Source organism: Lactuca sativa, chromosome 5, assembly GCF_002870075.4.
Source record: "Lactuca sativa cultivar Salinas chromosome 5, Lsat_Salinas_v11, whole genome shotgun sequence".
Lineage (NCBI taxonomy): Eukaryota > Viridiplantae > Streptophyta > Magnoliopsida > Asterales > Asteraceae > Lactuca > Lactuca sativa.
In genome coordinates, this window is record NC_056627.2 from 284,289,792 (window position 1) to 284,306,829 (window position 17,038).

General features: G+C 35.9%; 1 protein-coding gene and 1 long non-coding RNA gene across 6 annotated transcripts; both read right to left on the minus strand.

Annotated features, from left to right (window-relative positions):
• Positions 1-702: 702 nt before the first annotated feature.
• LOC111910112 (uncharacterized protein At1g15400) lies at positions 703-1,421 on the minus strand. The gene has a single exon (XM_023905899.3). The coding sequence runs from the start codon at positions 1,233-1,235 to the stop codon at positions 879-881; it is 357 nt and encodes a 118-aa protein (XP_023761667.1). The 5' UTR covers positions 1,236-1,421; the 3' UTR covers positions 703-878.
• A 4,660-nt stretch (positions 1,422-6,081) lies between these two features.
• On the minus strand, positions 6,082-10,823 carry LOC111910113 (uncharacterized). 5 transcript variants are annotated; one of them, XR_008224105.1, is made up of 12 exons: positions 10,687-10,823; positions 10,497-10,561; positions 10,249-10,318; positions 9,218-9,342; positions 8,382-8,720; positions 7,923-8,163; positions 7,113-7,647; positions 6,952-7,029; positions 6,793-6,873; positions 6,655-6,707; positions 6,520-6,562; positions 6,082-6,292 (listed from the first exon to the last, which is right to left on the minus strand). It is a non-coding gene; the product is annotated as an uncharacterized LOC111910113 (long non-coding RNA). The 5 variants fall into 5 exon arrangements; XR_008224104.1 differs by having other exon boundaries at positions 10,249-10,561; XR_008224103.1 differs by having other exon boundaries at positions 10,497-10,756.
• Between the last annotated feature and the right edge of the window lie 6,215 nt (positions 10,824-17,038).

Here is a 17,038-nt window from a genome sequence, read left to right on the forward strand (position 1 = left end):
AGACTCCGGTATATATAGCCACTTATAAGACCGTGTCGCATCGATATGGGATACACTAATATTAGGTGTTCAATCAATTTATCAATTTATGTAAACGTTGTTTAGACATCGAAATCCAACATTCCAAGCATATGAGACTTGTATTGTTTGCTTTTGTGACTTAATTACTCGCGTTTACATATTTGTTATGTAAGTAGGAGAACCGTTTACTTATTCATTCCAATTTAGTTATTTGTGTAATTATTTTTGTTTTTTTTAAAGAGTAAACTAATCTACTAATTATCACATTTTTTGAGCGAGACCTATGACATATAAAATGAGAAAGTTCCTAGCAAGACCAAATTGCATTTGTAATTATCTTTGTTGTCTCTTACACATAGTCACGCTATAACCGTTTTCCTTCATCCCTCATGAATATGCTTTTCTTCAAAACAAAACTGAGAGGAGAGATAGGAATGTACGTTTTATATTGTTATCAGGTGAGATCAGAATATATATTTTATATTTAAGAAATAATCACCCAATTTTTTATTCATCGGTTTAACAAAATTATGCACTAAAATATAAAGTCAAATTGAACAAAATAACATAGAATATTAGGATCTCAAAATAAAATTATGATACCAAGTGATGTCAAAGATCTAGTGAAGTCTAATAACCATAAATTAATTAATGGAAGTAAGATTAAAGAAGATGAAATCGTAAACAAAATCTTACAAACTTACGCCTCGTTATTATCAATTGAATTCACGTAACACAACGATCAAAGCAATTCGTGATGTTCACGAAAACAACCGATTTTTTACAGTTTTCTAAAGATTACTTCCAAATCGTCGGCCTCATGCGGCGGCGACGGAAGACATCGATCGCATAAGCAATCAAGCAAAGCTACGCTTACGGGAGACGGTTCGTGTATGGGTTTTGTTAGACTTACCAAAAGCGCTGCAAAATCCACACACCGGAATCCTCGGTGAAGACGGCTCCGTCGCCGTGGACGCTCGTTCACCGCCGTTATTAGATCGATTCCGGCGAACGGTGTTGATGGATTGAATTGTGGTTTTCGAAAATTTTGACTGATCATTTCCAGTCGTCGGAACCTGATCGGCGTCGGAAGATGCAGGCGGTTTGCCTTCCGGAAACCGGTTCAGTTCGCCTGATAAGAATCTATCGTCCCAGATCAGACCTGATGATCCTTGCCTTCTGAATGAGACTGCTGATCTCTGTAACCCTGCCATCTTGCTTTCTCGATTTCTCTGCTGTTTTCGCCCTAGAATGTAGTGATGTTGATGAAGCCCCCCTTGATTCTTAGCCTGCTAATCGGACTTCTCTACACGTAAAGATATTAATATCACTCTTTTTTTTTAAATAAATTTGTTAAATAAAATTTTGTTTCCCCTGGCCCAATTAGGTTTTCGTAGGCCGTTTGGGTTGTTGTTAAAGGAGTTGAATAAATAAACGTCAAACAATCCCTTTCTAAGTTTGAAAATGAAAAAAATTATAAAAATGGTCCAAAAAGTTTTGGATATATATTACTTGTCCAAAACTTTCATTTTGTTGTCTTTTTTTTCCCAATGTTTTTTGAAAGTTCTTAAATTGATGATTATACTTTTTTTTTAAATCTTTGTCTCTTTTATTTCTGTATTTTTGAGAAATCAAAAATATAAATATCACTCACCCTTACTATCCTACCACACCCACATCCTCGTTTAACACATCATCTTTGTATATCCTCACAACCCCACCACAATAGCCAGCTGGAAAAATCATAATATCATCGTCACCATCGTTAGGAACCACCATTGGTCGCCGGAAACCACTATCATTGCCCGAAATGACCACCATTTATGTGTAGATTCCACCATTAGACTTGTTAGCTCGCCGGTCGTCGATTCAGATTTTTTAAATTGGCCGTCGACAAAAGAGAACTTACTATTTCCAAATCTATTTGTGGTCGCTATTTCCTAATGTTTGCAACTCTGAACTCCGACGAATAAACACCCTAGATCTGAATTCCAACAAACAGTACATACAAACCTTTTCAGGCGAGAGAGGCAGTGACTGCGACTCCAACGACTCCGACGACGACGATAACTGTCCCAACCATCACCCACTTTTCCTCTTGTAAACACTGTCGTCGCTACTAGGGTTTTCAAATCTTGAACAAGGGTTCTCTGACGTCGTTTGAAGATTCACAAATGGTGGTGGTTTGAACTTTGTTGTTGGTAAACCTAGCTCCTCTATCTTCATCAACAATGAGAAAAAGAGAGAGAGAGAGAGAGAGAGAGAGAGAGAGAGACAACATTTTCGATCATGGGTTTTAGGTCTGTGATGAGAATGGCGGAGTTCCGACAAGAAGTGAGAGGTACAACGAGAAGGGTGACTTCGTCATATTAGTGGTGGTTCCCAATGGCATGAACGTCGCCTAGCGGTGGTTTATGACGATGGCGATAGCGGCAGTGGTTTCCGTCGATAGCGATAGCGACAGTGGTTTCAAGCGATAACGGCGTCAGTTCTCGACGATAACAACGGTTCCCAACGAATCAGTAGAGAGAGATATATCGAGACTCATATAAGAGATGGATGTTGGTGGGGTAGTGGTATTAGGGTAGGTTTATATATTTTTTTTATTTTAATTATATAAATAGCAAAGTAAATAAAAAGAAAATGAAAAACCAAATAGAGAGGGAAAAAATGTCATTTCACACATTTCCAATTATAAAATTGATCAAACTCATATCAAAATGAAATTTTTGGATCAATGGTAGAAGTTCAAAACTTTAATTTTTTTTTTTTTACTAAAATGACAATTTTCTATATACTCCGGGGACCATTTTTTGCAATTTTGTCTTGAAAATAATTAAACGAACGCCCATATTTGGTATTTGCTTCAAAACTTCAAATCAAATAAACCCATAAATTGGTCTTCTAGAAATATAAAGGGCAGCCATTAGACAAACCGAATATAGTTGATTTCTTATTTCGGTCTTGATTTGGTTTTTCCATTTTGTTGGAATGTTTGCACTTTTAAGTTTTATGTTAGCACTTAGCAGATATAATCTTAACGAAAAATATTTGATATATATGAATTTTGAAATGGAATAAATTATTATATATGAATATATGATACCAAAAGACAAAAAGACATCTAGCCTATGTGTTGCCCTCCTTAAGTAAGACGAAGATTCTAGGAAAACTTAATCAAATACCAACTATCAATGAATATTATTGTTTTTTCTTAGAATGACATTTTTTTCTTCATATAATTGATTTTTATTTAATGGTAGAAGGTACAAATGGTAAAAATTGACATTACCAGCTAAATCAGCACGAACTCAAACAAAATAAACAAGTTTATGTACAAGTTTCCAACCGCATTAAGTAAATATATTAACATGACATGAAAAATAAACGGGTAAAATTATAATCAAACTTTTTCAACACGCTTAATGTTTCAATCTAACATAACACAACATGTTTACAAGCTGTAAGAGAATGTATCTTTTTCGTGCCTCGGAATTTAGATAAAAATTATATTGTAAGGTTATAAGGAATGCATCACGCATAAAGTATGCCACCTCACTAAAAATATAAAAAGAATCAAGTAACTAATATAAGGAAATGTTGTTTAGATAGTATACAAGAAGCAAGATAGAGAGGGAAAGAGAAAAATAGATGGGAAGAAGAGAGATTTTTTTTTGAGCAGCAAGATTTTAATAAAACCATAAAAGACTAGCAATGAACTAGCAAAAAATAAAGGTTATTGTCGTTATAGTCCAATCAACTTACCTGTTTTGGTTTAAAATGTCTCTCATGTTTTTTTCTGCATTCTATGGGTACGAATTCATATTTTTAAGGTATAAAAGATTATTTTGAAAAAATGAAGGGGTCACCCAATGAACCCCTTCCTAGTCAACACGTTTAATATGTCATGTCAACTTCATCTCTTCCAAGCTCTCTAAATATATGATTCTTCAAATGTTTCATCTCTTTCTATCTACGGTTCTCTTTCAACACAAAAAATCATTTCTAAAAAACCTTCATAGATCTTCACGGATTTGCCTTGAAGAAACTCAAATCTCCAATAAAAAGGGCAATAGTCGGCGGTGGTTACGAAGATTGAAATAAGTGGATTCATTGGGCTACATGAATACAAAGTAGAAACCCAGGTAAGCAAATTCCGACCAATCCCTGGTGGTCAACAACTGACCCCGAAGGTCCAACAACCACTCACACTCCAATTTGTCAATTTTGAGATCCATCTTTGACTTTCTTTCATTCAATCCATTGATCTTCAGCAAGTTCTGAAAATCATTAATTCATTTCTTAAATAAATTGGAACCACAAAGAAATTTCATGTACTTTACTGCCTCATCATTTAGGATATTTGATTCAAGACCCATATGAATTTCACAATCCACTTCATTATCATAATCAAAGGAACATAATTTTGACCAATAATGTTTTACTTTCATTTAAATTAACTATCAACAATACTAAAAATGACTTTTAAATCATTTCGATCTCATTGACCCATTTGTAATCACACAAACATATCGAAACAGTAATATCCAATTCGGAATTAATCCTTTTCAGTTATTCAACAAACATCAAAATTTTCACATAAAACCTTTTAAGATCAAATCGATATTATTCAACCAAAAATTCATATTGTTCTTTATAAATAAAATAAATCAAGAATTCGTGACAAGAACTAACCGATCAACTAATATCGATCACCAAAGTATGATGAGTTGTAGAATAAAACCAAACTGATTTCTGATTGAATGATGTCACAATATAGGAACTCGATAAACATGCTCAAGTTGATATTCTTATTGTTGTTGCTGCTTAGGGTGTTTCGTGCTTAGGGCATTTCCTCTTCTTCTCATAGCCGATACCCCTCGACATTCCTTGAAATTCACGAACCTCCACTAAAAACCTCCCCACTTCCGTTACCACTGTTGGTTCTGGTTCTCTCCATGTGCCAGTAACGTCCGCGATTAACCCAGTAGCAATCACCACAATCACAAATTGGGTGGAGGGAGATAGTGAAATCTGGAGCACGAGATGTGGACAAAGGAACGAGAGTACCAATTTGCTCCCCAGTTAACAGTGCCCTAATCCTATGTAGCAGTCATGTTAAAATGACTAAATAAACAGGTTAATATCAATTTTGTGCCCTTAGAATGTAGAAAAAAACATGAGGGGTATTTTAAAGAAAAACACGTAAGTTGGTTGGGCTACATAGACAATAACCCAAAAAAAAACAATACAACAAGAGAAAATAGCAAGTTAGAGGTTTTGAAGCCAACCAACCCACTTTAAGTTTTTCTTAGACCTAACTTTGTATCGAAAGAAGGTTTGAGTGACAAAATTATCAAATAAAACTGCCATATTCAAAATAGAAGAAACAAAAACTCGAGCATTCCTATACTTCCAAATATACCACCAAAGAGAATAAAACACACCTATAACCGTCTTTTAACCATCCCTGATCAGCCAATGGAAGAAAACCAAAGAATCCAGTCGTCAAAGCTTGAGTCTAGCTAGAGGTATAAATCTTGAATCTTGATGATGCATTTGTTAGATCTAGCTAGTTTTGGGTGTTATGAGCTTTTGGTCACTTTAGTGCATAAATTTTACATCTTGAAAGTTTGTGACCTTGTTATGGATAAAGTTGGAAACATTATCACTACTAGAAATACAGCCTTTTACGACGCTCATTGCGCGTCGTAAAAGGCTCAGACGACGCGCAAATGCGCGTCAAGGAAGACCCTGTCATAAAGAGAGACGACGCGCATTTACGACGGGCGTTTACGACACGCAATGCGTATCAAGGAAGGCCCTGTCATAAAGGAAGACGACACGCATTCGCGTGTCGTAACCTTACGACGCGCGTGTTAATGACACGCAATGCGTATCAAGAAAGCCCCTGTCAAGAAAGGCCATGTCATAAATGAAGATGACACACATTCTTGCGTATCGTAAATTTAAATATTTAAAAAAATATATATTTATATTTTTATTAATTTTTAAATTAAATTTGCATTTAATGTGTCATAATAGAAATAAAATACCATATACAAAAAAAAATACAATCCATTGAATAAACTTTAATGTCATACAATTCTATTTCTTACAATATATAAATTTGCATTCATCTAATCTACTCTATGTTTCATACTAACAATTGAAATGAAGAATACAACACTTGCATTTTCAGCATCTTATCTCTTTCGGCTTGAGCTTTCTTTTCCACTTCTAACTCGAGAGCTATTCGCTTTCATCAACCCTGTAAACACAACACAAATACAAAAGGATAATTACATCAAATGCTATCCAACTTCTTCATTCTTTAAAAACAAGTGTTGCACAATATAACTTACCCTTGTTTTATCACGAATAACAAACATCAAAGTTGTTTTATGTGGACTAAATAGTCGCAACAAAATTATAAAACTTACAAAATTACCAAAATGCCCCCGAGAGATTTATAGTAAACAAAATTATAAAACTTACCAACGCTATATCCGACATCATTTTTTGCATCGAGTATGCCAGCCTGTAATTATGAGCAACATGATTTATATTTTATTAATCAAAAACTCATTTAAAAGAAATGGATTAATAATTATAAGAAAAGGTTCAACTTACGTTAATGTGACAGCTAATGGAAGTCCTAGAACCGCAACAACAACAATCGTGACCTAAAGATTCATCAAATTAGAAGAAGGGCAAAAAACGAAACTTAATAAAAATACATGAAGTAAACACTAATTGCTAAATACATACTGCAATAGTGAAAATATTGATTGCTCCATCTGCCACCTTACACCCTGACATTAAAATTGGTGATTTATGATCTTTATGAACCTGTTACATTTATAAAAATAAAAAATTTCTTTATATTTCAGAAAAAACACAAGGCAACTAAATTTTATAAAAACTTACAATTTTACTCTCGCCAATCATACTTGATTCATCAACTGAAAGTGAGTGACCAGAAATCAAAACCCCATCAGCTGGTACCTGGTTTATAGAAGAAGGTTAAACAAGGGAAAAAATGGATATAATTAAAATGTGGTAATAAATAGAAATGAGAAATATATTACTTGGTCCCCGATTTTAAGAGTTATGACATCACCCACAACGATATCAAAGATTGAAATCTCCACCCTCCTTCCACCTCTTATAAAACAAGAAAGGTTCCAAGTCAGACCTTGAAAGCATATCCCTCTAGTGACTTAGAGGGCTTGACCTGGTCAACAACTTTTGATTTTGATGACTTGGATCCACTTCTAATACGACAAGTTTCTGTGAGTTTGGGTGAAGAAACGGTGGCCCTATCCCTATGGCTATCATCATCCACCTTCACAGGCTTTGTAGCATAAGATGCATGTCTACTACTGGTTTCCGGAGCTTTTGGTGATGCACTTATTTCCCTAGATTTGGATGTGTGGGAAATCCTACTCTTGTTACTGGAAACATCATTTGAAGAAGATAAGCTATCATCTTTAAGAACTGAAGCACGATGAGAAGGAGAATTTTTAGATTCCCTGAACTTGGAAGTATCATCTTTAAGCACTAAATCCTACTCTTGTTGATTTCTTGACTGTATGCTTCATACTTGCTATGTTCTTTCTTCAACTGCAAAGAGAAAAGAAATCTCCACTTACTGAAACCAGAATCCATGAATCTACTTAATATTATTATAAACATGGAACATGTGATGCAACTAATTCATCCATCCAGTAAGGCATTACCAACCACATAGTCCTCTCATCAATTTACTATAATAATATGATATCTTATATGAAATACCTTTTATAAACCTGACCTGGTTAGCCTCAATAACATATTAATTAATAGTAAGTCAACATTCAACTATTATTTTAATTACTGAAGTGAAAGAGCTCACTGACATGCTGGAATTCAGAAGCCCAACCCCCAGCACCAATTTGTCATTCAAAGGATTAAGGATAAAGCCCAAACATTCAGGTCCCCACCGTATTGTTGGGAAAATTCATCAGCCCAGCTCTGCACGGGGCCCCATGACTTGCGACTCCCCCAATACTGATCTAGCTCTGCGTATCTACCAGGCATGTGCTCCCTAGCCAACCCCCCATGATTATCAATCTCTAAAGAAGATAACAGACCATTCACCTGAACAAGTATTTATTAACTTAATTTTCATGGTTTATATAACAAGTGCTCGAGGTTCATTTCTAATTTCGTCTTTAATAACCCTGCCAAATATTTTAATCTGAATACTTAATTATCAAGCAACCTTTCACATTACAGAAAATGTGAAAGATATATACAGAGAGAGAGAGAGAGAGATAAACATGTACCAAGGGTGAAGGGGTAGTTTAGACATTTACCAGATGGGACCATACGCGTCGATTGAGTCAATATAATTCATCACAGAACAAAAATGAGTTGACTCGGTTTGCTGAAGAGCTGCAGTTGTGTGTTCCAACATTCCCTTTTAAAATGATGCATCAACAAAAGCCTCCATAAATGACTTATTTGATCAAACAACCTGAAGATATTTTAAGAAATAAAATGTTATAAAGGAAGAGATGGATGTAAGATACAACAATATCAAATAAAGAAACTAAATCTACTTCCTCCATAGCTGCAATATCTTCAACAAGAATTGGTGAAGCAACAAAATCCTTTTCATTTATTTCATCAAGTTGTTCTTCATCAAGATTTATCTAAATCAAAGAATCAGAAAGCACCATGGAAAATGTATGAGGAAAAATGATTTACTTACATTAAGTATCAGGCAACTTATCTCTTAATATTGTTTACAAAAGTAAAGAACTTCAATTAAAAATTTAGAAAGAACAATAATGTTTTATAAAGATACTTGATACTACTATTATTTTCAAATTCGTTTACAAATAGTATTATAAGATCTAATAAAATTATAAGTAACACTTCAAGAATTTGTCTTGATTACAGTTGTTTAAGTAAAAATCAACATAAACAACCAAAAACTTTATACAAAAAATAAAGAAGCAAAAAATGCATATCGTTTTCCATTAAAAAAACATTCCTCCTGAAAGTTTCCACAAGTGTTATAATATCTTATAATGTAAAAAACTACAAATGAAAATAAAATTTTGTTATTTTGGTGGAATAAAAATCGTTATGATAATACAATTACATACCCAAATTTGAAAATATGAATGGATGCATATTAACATACTTTGGAATGTTCAGAATCTGCATCAAGAGCTTCTAATTGCTTAGTTGAAGAAGATCCATCAATCACTTTCTCTGTTGCACTAACTACAAAAGATTGGGATTCAGATCTTCCAGCTATAGATTTCCCTATAAAGAAAGATCAAATTACACAAGGAAAACATATATGAGGATAGATTTGTAAAAAGTTAGGACTTAATAAGTCTTTCTTTTTGTATTAAGTAATAAAAACACTCTATATATAGTTTACAGGATTGAGTTTTGTCCCCATTGATCCAATCAAAACCTTAAAGAAAAAAAAAAGAACAGATTATTTCATATAGTGAATTGTTCATAAGTTTAAAAGAGTAGCATAATAGTTGAATAAGATACAATTGTATATGTGGAGATTGTTTGGATGCGAATTTAAACTGATTATCATGATTCGACTTCACAGTAAGCAGCTTATGATTTTGAATTTTTTATTATTTGATGACAAATGATCCAGATATGGAGATGTGCAGATATGAATTTGCTTTAAGAGAATTAATTATTGAGATAAATGTGGAATTACCTAACTAGCCCTAGTGGGATACACCTAATTATCTGATTATGATTCTTTGAAATTGCAATAATCACTTTGAAAACGCCCCTATGATTGTGTATTTGTTCGCATAAAAACTTGCGAACATTCAATTAAAATCGCTAACAAAATGCAATGTCAGATAGGAAAAATTAGGATTTGAAGAAAGGTAGCTTTGTATGCGAATACTATTCCACCATTAATGTCAACATAATTTATGTTTAGACTCGCGCATTCATAACATAAGCAGAATAAAACAAATCGACAAATCGAGACCTTCACTTTACAAATATAGCAAAAACGAGAAACCGCATCGGTGAAAATTCAAACATTTAATGCCCAGTTGAGCATAAGAAAAAAGAAATGAAAACCCATTTTTCAAGCACACAATTAAGCATAAACAAGTGGAGATAGGAATCCCAAAATCATCAACATAGATTTCATTGATTGCATGGTTGAAATGAAACACTTACGAGTTAATGGTTCTGTCATTGTTCTTGAGGCTGCCGCCTTCGCCTCCTTCAATGTCCGGATCTCGTGACGCTATGAGAAAGATGATAGTTAGTGACTATAAGAACGATGTTTTAGATGAGATCGCCGAAGAGGGAAGAACGATGGTAAACTAGGGTTTTTGAGAGAGACGGATTAGCAAAATAAGAGGTGCCGCAATTTTTATAGGAATTAATAGATAGAAATATTGTGAACGTGAGAGAAATCGAACCCCGGGATTTGGATTCCAGTGAAGTATCGGAATTGGCAACACAAACACGAACGCGTTTCTTGTTCCTGTAAGCCGAACAAGAGAGTGAAAACCGGTGATGAAAATGAAAGAAAGTCATCGGAGGTTAAATGGAAGGTGGTTTCAAAGGCTAAATTGGCCCGGAAACCAATGAGTCCTTTGACTTTTGTACCTGATACGTAAGGGAAACAAGCATCAAAAGGTGCTCAGAGGGGTTTTAGGGTTTCTATGGATGGAAGAGGATTTTAAGAACTTCAAAAATATGAAATTATCAATCTTCTACACATCAAATACCAATTTGGAAAAATCGCATATCAGGAAGTGAAAAATATTATTTAAGGAACTTCACAACTAAAAAGGTTATAAAACTCGTAATAAAGGAAGACAAACCTCTGGAACAAATAAAGAAGTAGAATGTTGATGGTGATTGACCATGGAGTTTCGAGACCTTGACTTTAATGGAGCTATTGTTCTACTTGATATGGAAATCACTCTAAATTTGTAGTTGTAATACAACTCTTCTATTGATTGAGAGGCTAAGAAAGTACTTGAGGAACTGAAGATCGAGGGAAGTAGATGAAGGGTTTTTGAACTGAAACCCTAGTTCCAACAATAGTCATGGTTCCAAAAACTGTACCCCTTTGATCAATTTCATGGCCTGGTGACCAAAAAACCTTCGATTTCACTAAGAACCGGAACCCTAATTCCAACAATAGTCGATTTTTGGTATTTGATTGAGAGAGAGAGAGAGAGAAGAACGATTGAAAGAAGGTAGAGGAGAGCATGGCGGGGTTTTTAATTTTTTCAGAATTTCATTTCCCCCTTTCCCCCACTATTAAAGGATGGAACGCGCGTTCCATTAAAAAATATAAAGCGACATCCTTAGACGACGCGCATTTTATTATAGGTGCCCTCCGTGGTTTTTTTAGACACTAATTTAAGGGCGCGCAATAATGCGTGTCTTCTATCCTAAATTTTTTTGAAGAGATGACATTTTTCTAATGTCACTCTCCTTTGCGTAACATAGATCAATGAGTGTCGTATTTTGCGCGTCGTAAAAGGCCTTTTTTCTAGTAGTGTATCCATCTAAACATCATATTGATTTATATCTAAAGGTTGGAGACTTGGACTTAATGGATTAAGTTGAAAAAGATGCACTTTTGGTCCCTTTGAGACTTAAAGACTAGATCTTGGTTGTTTGGACCATTCTAATGGATAAAGTTGGAAACATTATCCACTATGGAGTTATTAGGAACCATAAAAATGTAATATTGGACCTTAGTTTCCTTCCATGTATGAGTTAGGATGTCTTAAAGAGTTAAGAAGTTAGGATTTTTGTATTGAGCACTTAATAGTCACGCAAGATCATAAGGTTGGAAACTTTATGACTAAGAACATCATTTTAGGGCTATATCTGGATTTTAGATGAAAGAGCTTATATTAAGCTCTTAATGGGAAGAAAGGGTGGTAGCCGTGTACGCTAGGCGTACTAAAGGGTACACCGTGCATACATGGCCAACCCTTCGACTTTGCTCAAATGCATAATACACCCTACGTACTCACCAAGTTGACCCGGTTGACTTTGACTTTGACCAGGAGTTTGACCAAGTTTGATCTAGGGGTATTTTGGGTATATTGATTATAAGTTAAGTTTGGTTATGTTCCAATGAATAGGTGACCGATAGAGCTTATATTTGGAGCAGTTTCATGTTCAACGATCTTTCATATTGAAGGACGAGTCTCCTCACTATACTAATGGGTCGAAGGCACCAATGTCGGCCCATAGGATTATGTTATGAAGAAAGACCAAACGGTGGCACCAGGTAATTGCATGAACGACCTGGATACGACTATTGACAAATTATATGCAAGACCAGGGTTTGGACCGTGGTAGTTATATATAGTATGCTAGTTGTCTTTATGATACTTGCATAGAAGACTAGGAGGTGGCTCGTGGCACTTGTCTGTGAGACCCAGGATTTGGCCCTCGACGTGACAAGTAAAGACCATTATATGACTCATGGCATAATGGAAATTACAAGACTATGGATGGAACATAGCAATCTCTATTGTATGTATGGTATGTGGTATTTTGGGGAGCTAATTAAGTTTTGTTCTTACGGTTTTATGTTTATGGCTTCAGGTAGGCGTGACTGCACCGTATCCACCAAAGTTTTCCGCATTAGCAATTTTCAATATTTACTTTGATGTTTAAATGGTATATTCACTTTCATCGGTTTTAGGACAACTCGTTTGTATGGTTTGTTGTTTTAAAAATGAAAATTCCACTATAAATTTTTGGGACGTTACAAGTTGGTATCAAAGCCTTGGTTTTAGGGTTTAGGCATACTCTCGGGTGTGACAACACTCAAAATGAGGATTTAGTAACCTTTTAAAAGAAAACAAATTTCTAAAATGACTTTAATAAAGAAAAAAGGGGGTATGATCCGTGCAATCGGCTGAGCTCAAGTAAGTGATTCCCAAAATACACATACATGTTGATATGTTATATGATATGAATGTTTGCATGCTAGGATAAGGCTGGGGATACCTCCAGGAACTACATGATAGATTGGCCTGTTATGTGATGCCTTATAGCATAGGAAGCATTGGATGCTATGCTAGATTAGGGAATATTTATTGTAGCAATAATTGCTAAGTGTATGCTTTAAAAATTGTATATGGTTTGGATCATATAGTCCTAGAATGACTAATTTTGCCTTATTTCATGTTCCTTGTCTGGTTGTCGTCCTAGGGCAGAGTCTTTCATTCGATAGTATATTTGATCCTATATTGTGTATAATTTGCATGCATAAGGCAACCGACAATGAGAGTGAAAGTTCCTAACATGGGTTGTAGTAAGTAAGCTTGGGATGTCCTTTGGTTGTTCTATAGCTTGGAGTGTTATTGCATGAATGATGCTTGCTTGGTGTTCTATGGAACTATTGGTGTTGTGAGTTAAATATTATGTGAATATGTTAATTCACACGTTGCAAAGGTTAAATAATCTAAGAGTGACGGATTTGACTCTATGGCATAACTCTCATTTGAGTCTAACTGTTGTAAGGTTGAGTCTTTTACTCGAAGGATTATCTAAGCGTTATAGCATGTGACTGTGTTCATGAAGTAGTTAGCTGACATTAGTGGGAGTTCTTCAGCAACTGATGACAGGGTGAAGTAGGGAACCTAGGAGATCCTAGGAAGTTTTGTAGCTAGTTTTGTGCATTGTTTAGCGAGTACTTGGGGTACCGATTTGAGGAGGTGGCTTGGAGGATTCATGATAACTCTTGAGTAAAGTATGGATAGGTGTGGAAGGTAGTATTGGGCCCATACTACTGAAAGCACATGATCCATAATCGAATCGAGGGGAGTCACAGAGAATCTACAAAGCCTGTGGGATGAGGATTCTTTGAGCATATTCTGATTTTTTGTATGGTTGCTTTTCAGAATGGTGATGAGCACACGTGGAGGAGGTCTATGCTCTATTTCAGGCTTAAGTGTTGGCAATGAACCGATGGATGAGCGGATGCATGACTTCATATCGTTGGATATTGCCCACAACATTTTGGAACAAACTCTTGTGATCTTTGGCTCGGTCAAGGAGGGGATTATGGAGATTTTGGATTAGCGTCTAGGCACGTTCCGCACGGAGATTTTGACTATTGTTGGGGCTTGCACTCTTTCCTTCCGCAAGTTCCATGTTTGTGGAGCTCTGGGTTTATTTAGGGAGAAAGACCCCATTGCTAATAAGCGGTGGTTAGCGGACATGGTAAACGCTTTTCGGACAACCTTCTGCCCCAAGGGGTCGAAGTTCATATTTGCTTCTTGTCTTGTGAAAGATAGAGCCTAATATTAGTGGGAGTATGTGGACTTCGATTTGGGAGGCGAAGCCATTGAGATGATGACTTGGGATGAGCTTGTGACCTATTTTAGGGAAAAGTTTGCATCAGCTATCGAGGTGTAACAGTTGGCGAGGGAGTTTCAGGACCTTTTCCAGAAGACTGAGATTGTGGTGGAGATCATCACCAAAGTTAGGGAGAGGTCTTTTTTGGTTCCACAGTATGCCGCAGACGAGGATATGAAGTAGAATCGGTACCATGATATGTTACAATATGATATCAGTGAGTTTGTTGGCTTTTCAGCTTGTCGGACTTTGGAGGACATGATAACTAAGGGGCTGTTTTTTTTTGTGAAGAGCTGCACAACCACTTTTATCTGCGCCACGCAGACAACGCGCAGACATATGCCCTCGCAAAGTGTTTGTTTTTTGGAAGTGCGCAGACCAAAAAACGTCTGCGCGAGGTCTTCCTGGCGCAGACATGGGCCACTGTCTTTAAAGGTCTTCAGACCTCATTTTAACCAAAAAAAAGACCACCCGTTTTTTTTTCTTTCTCTTTTTGCTGAAAATGCATTTTTAATCTTTATGACATGAAATTATGTTTGAAAAATTAATTTATTTCAACGACTGCAGACGTTAAAAACAAACAGTCTTCTTATTGCAGACTGCAGACATTTGGTCCACCTCTTCTGCCACAGAGACTTGCAGATGTGGTCCGCAGACTGCAGACATTTTGGCTTCAAAAAAAACAAACAACACCTAAATCCTGAGATCAGGAAATGATTTGGAGCACCTCGGGAAGAGCAAGCCAGAACAGGTGCGGACAGGTGGGGGTCCTACGAAAAGACCCAAGACTTCTGATTAGCGAGTGAGAGGCCAACAGGGTCGAGGTCAGTGCAAAATGTGTTGGAAGAAGCACAATGAAGTATGTCAATCTAGGGGTTCGAGTAGCTACAAATGTTGCAATCTTGGTCATGTCAGCAGAGATTGTCCCCAAGGGACGAGTCCGTTATGTTTCCACTACAACCAAGTGGGCCACAAGAAGACCAACTGTCAGAAATCGATGAGGAGAGAAGTGAGGGAACCTACTCGAGTCACTCTGAGGATTACTGGTGGTTGCGATGGCAGAGTGGATGTTCCCATGGTGACGAGTCAAGTGTTGAAGTCACAAGCTGAGGAGATCCGAGTTCCACCATTTGACGCCACATGTATGTGTTGTTTTCTTTCCTTCATGATCTTATTATTTGCGCTGGTGATGGTATGTTTTGCGTGAGACGCTATGTTTGGTTTATCTAAGTCTCCACATGTAACGCCCGAATCATGGAGGTGATGTGAGTAGTGACAAGGGTTGGGCCATAATTCTGAACACAATTGTCATCAAAGGTGACATCAAAACTTTCTTCAAGAACATGAATCCATCGATTCAGAACTCAGTATGCTTTTGATTTTGCTGAATATCCTAGGAAGATTGCTTCCTTTGCATTAGGTTGGAACTTCGTGAATTGATCACGACTGTTTTTTATGAAGCATCAACAGCCGGAGTCATGTAGGAATGAGATACTCGGCTTACGACCATTCATTGCTTCATACCGTGTCATGTTGAGGCATCGATTGATGATGCTTCAATTTTAAGTGAAGCAGACAGTTGACATGGCTTCAGCCCAAAGATAAAGTGGAAGATTTTCAAAGTTGAGCATCGATCGAGCAGCTTCAACAAGAGTTATGTTTCTTCTTTCACCCACAACGTTTTGTTGAGAAGTGTAAGGAGCTGGGAAATTATGGTCAATGCCTTTGTCATAGAGGAATTTCTCAATGGTGACATTGGTGAATTCCGAACCATTATCACTTCGGATCCGTCTTACAGGAAGTTTGACGAGAACTTCAATTCCTTTGATAAAGTTGATAAGTTCTGAGGATGACTCAGATTTCAGCCTGAGGAAGAAGACCCAAGCGAACCTTGCAAAATCATCCACGATCACAAGAATGTACTTTTTGTGATGCAAATTTTCTACAGTGGAAGATCCACAAAGATCAACATGAAGGAGTTCTAATGCTTCTAAAATTAATTTTTCAATAATAACAGGATGACCTTTCTTGGATCGCTCCCCACACTCACATGCATCACACAAATGATCATTTTTAAACTTAAGGAGTGGTAGACCTATGACCATTTCACTAGAAACAAGATCATTCATATATCGGAAGTTTAAGGTGTTGTTTGTTTTTCTGAAGCCAAAATGTCTGCAGTCTGCGGACCACATCTACAAACCTCTGCAGCTGAAGAGGTGGACCAAACATCTGCAGTGTACAATAAGAAGACCGTTTGTTTTTTAACGTCTGCAGGCTGCTGAAATAAACTGAATTTTAAATAAAATGATTTTACAAACTTAAATGATTTTTCAACACCAAAATTTTAATAATAATAGTCATATAACACTCAAAATAAAATTCATGCAACTAAATTAGTCATACAATAAAAAAAAAAGTTTGGTTTTACAATAACAATTCATATTAGAATCCAAATGCAATGGTTTTATAAATACAAAAATTATTAATGGCTTATATAATTCATATTAGAATCAAAATGCAATGCTTTTATAAATACTTTAATATAACTCTTTTTTTTTGTCTTAAACAATAGAATATCACATTTTTTTTTTTTAAATTATGATAGTACCTCATAAAA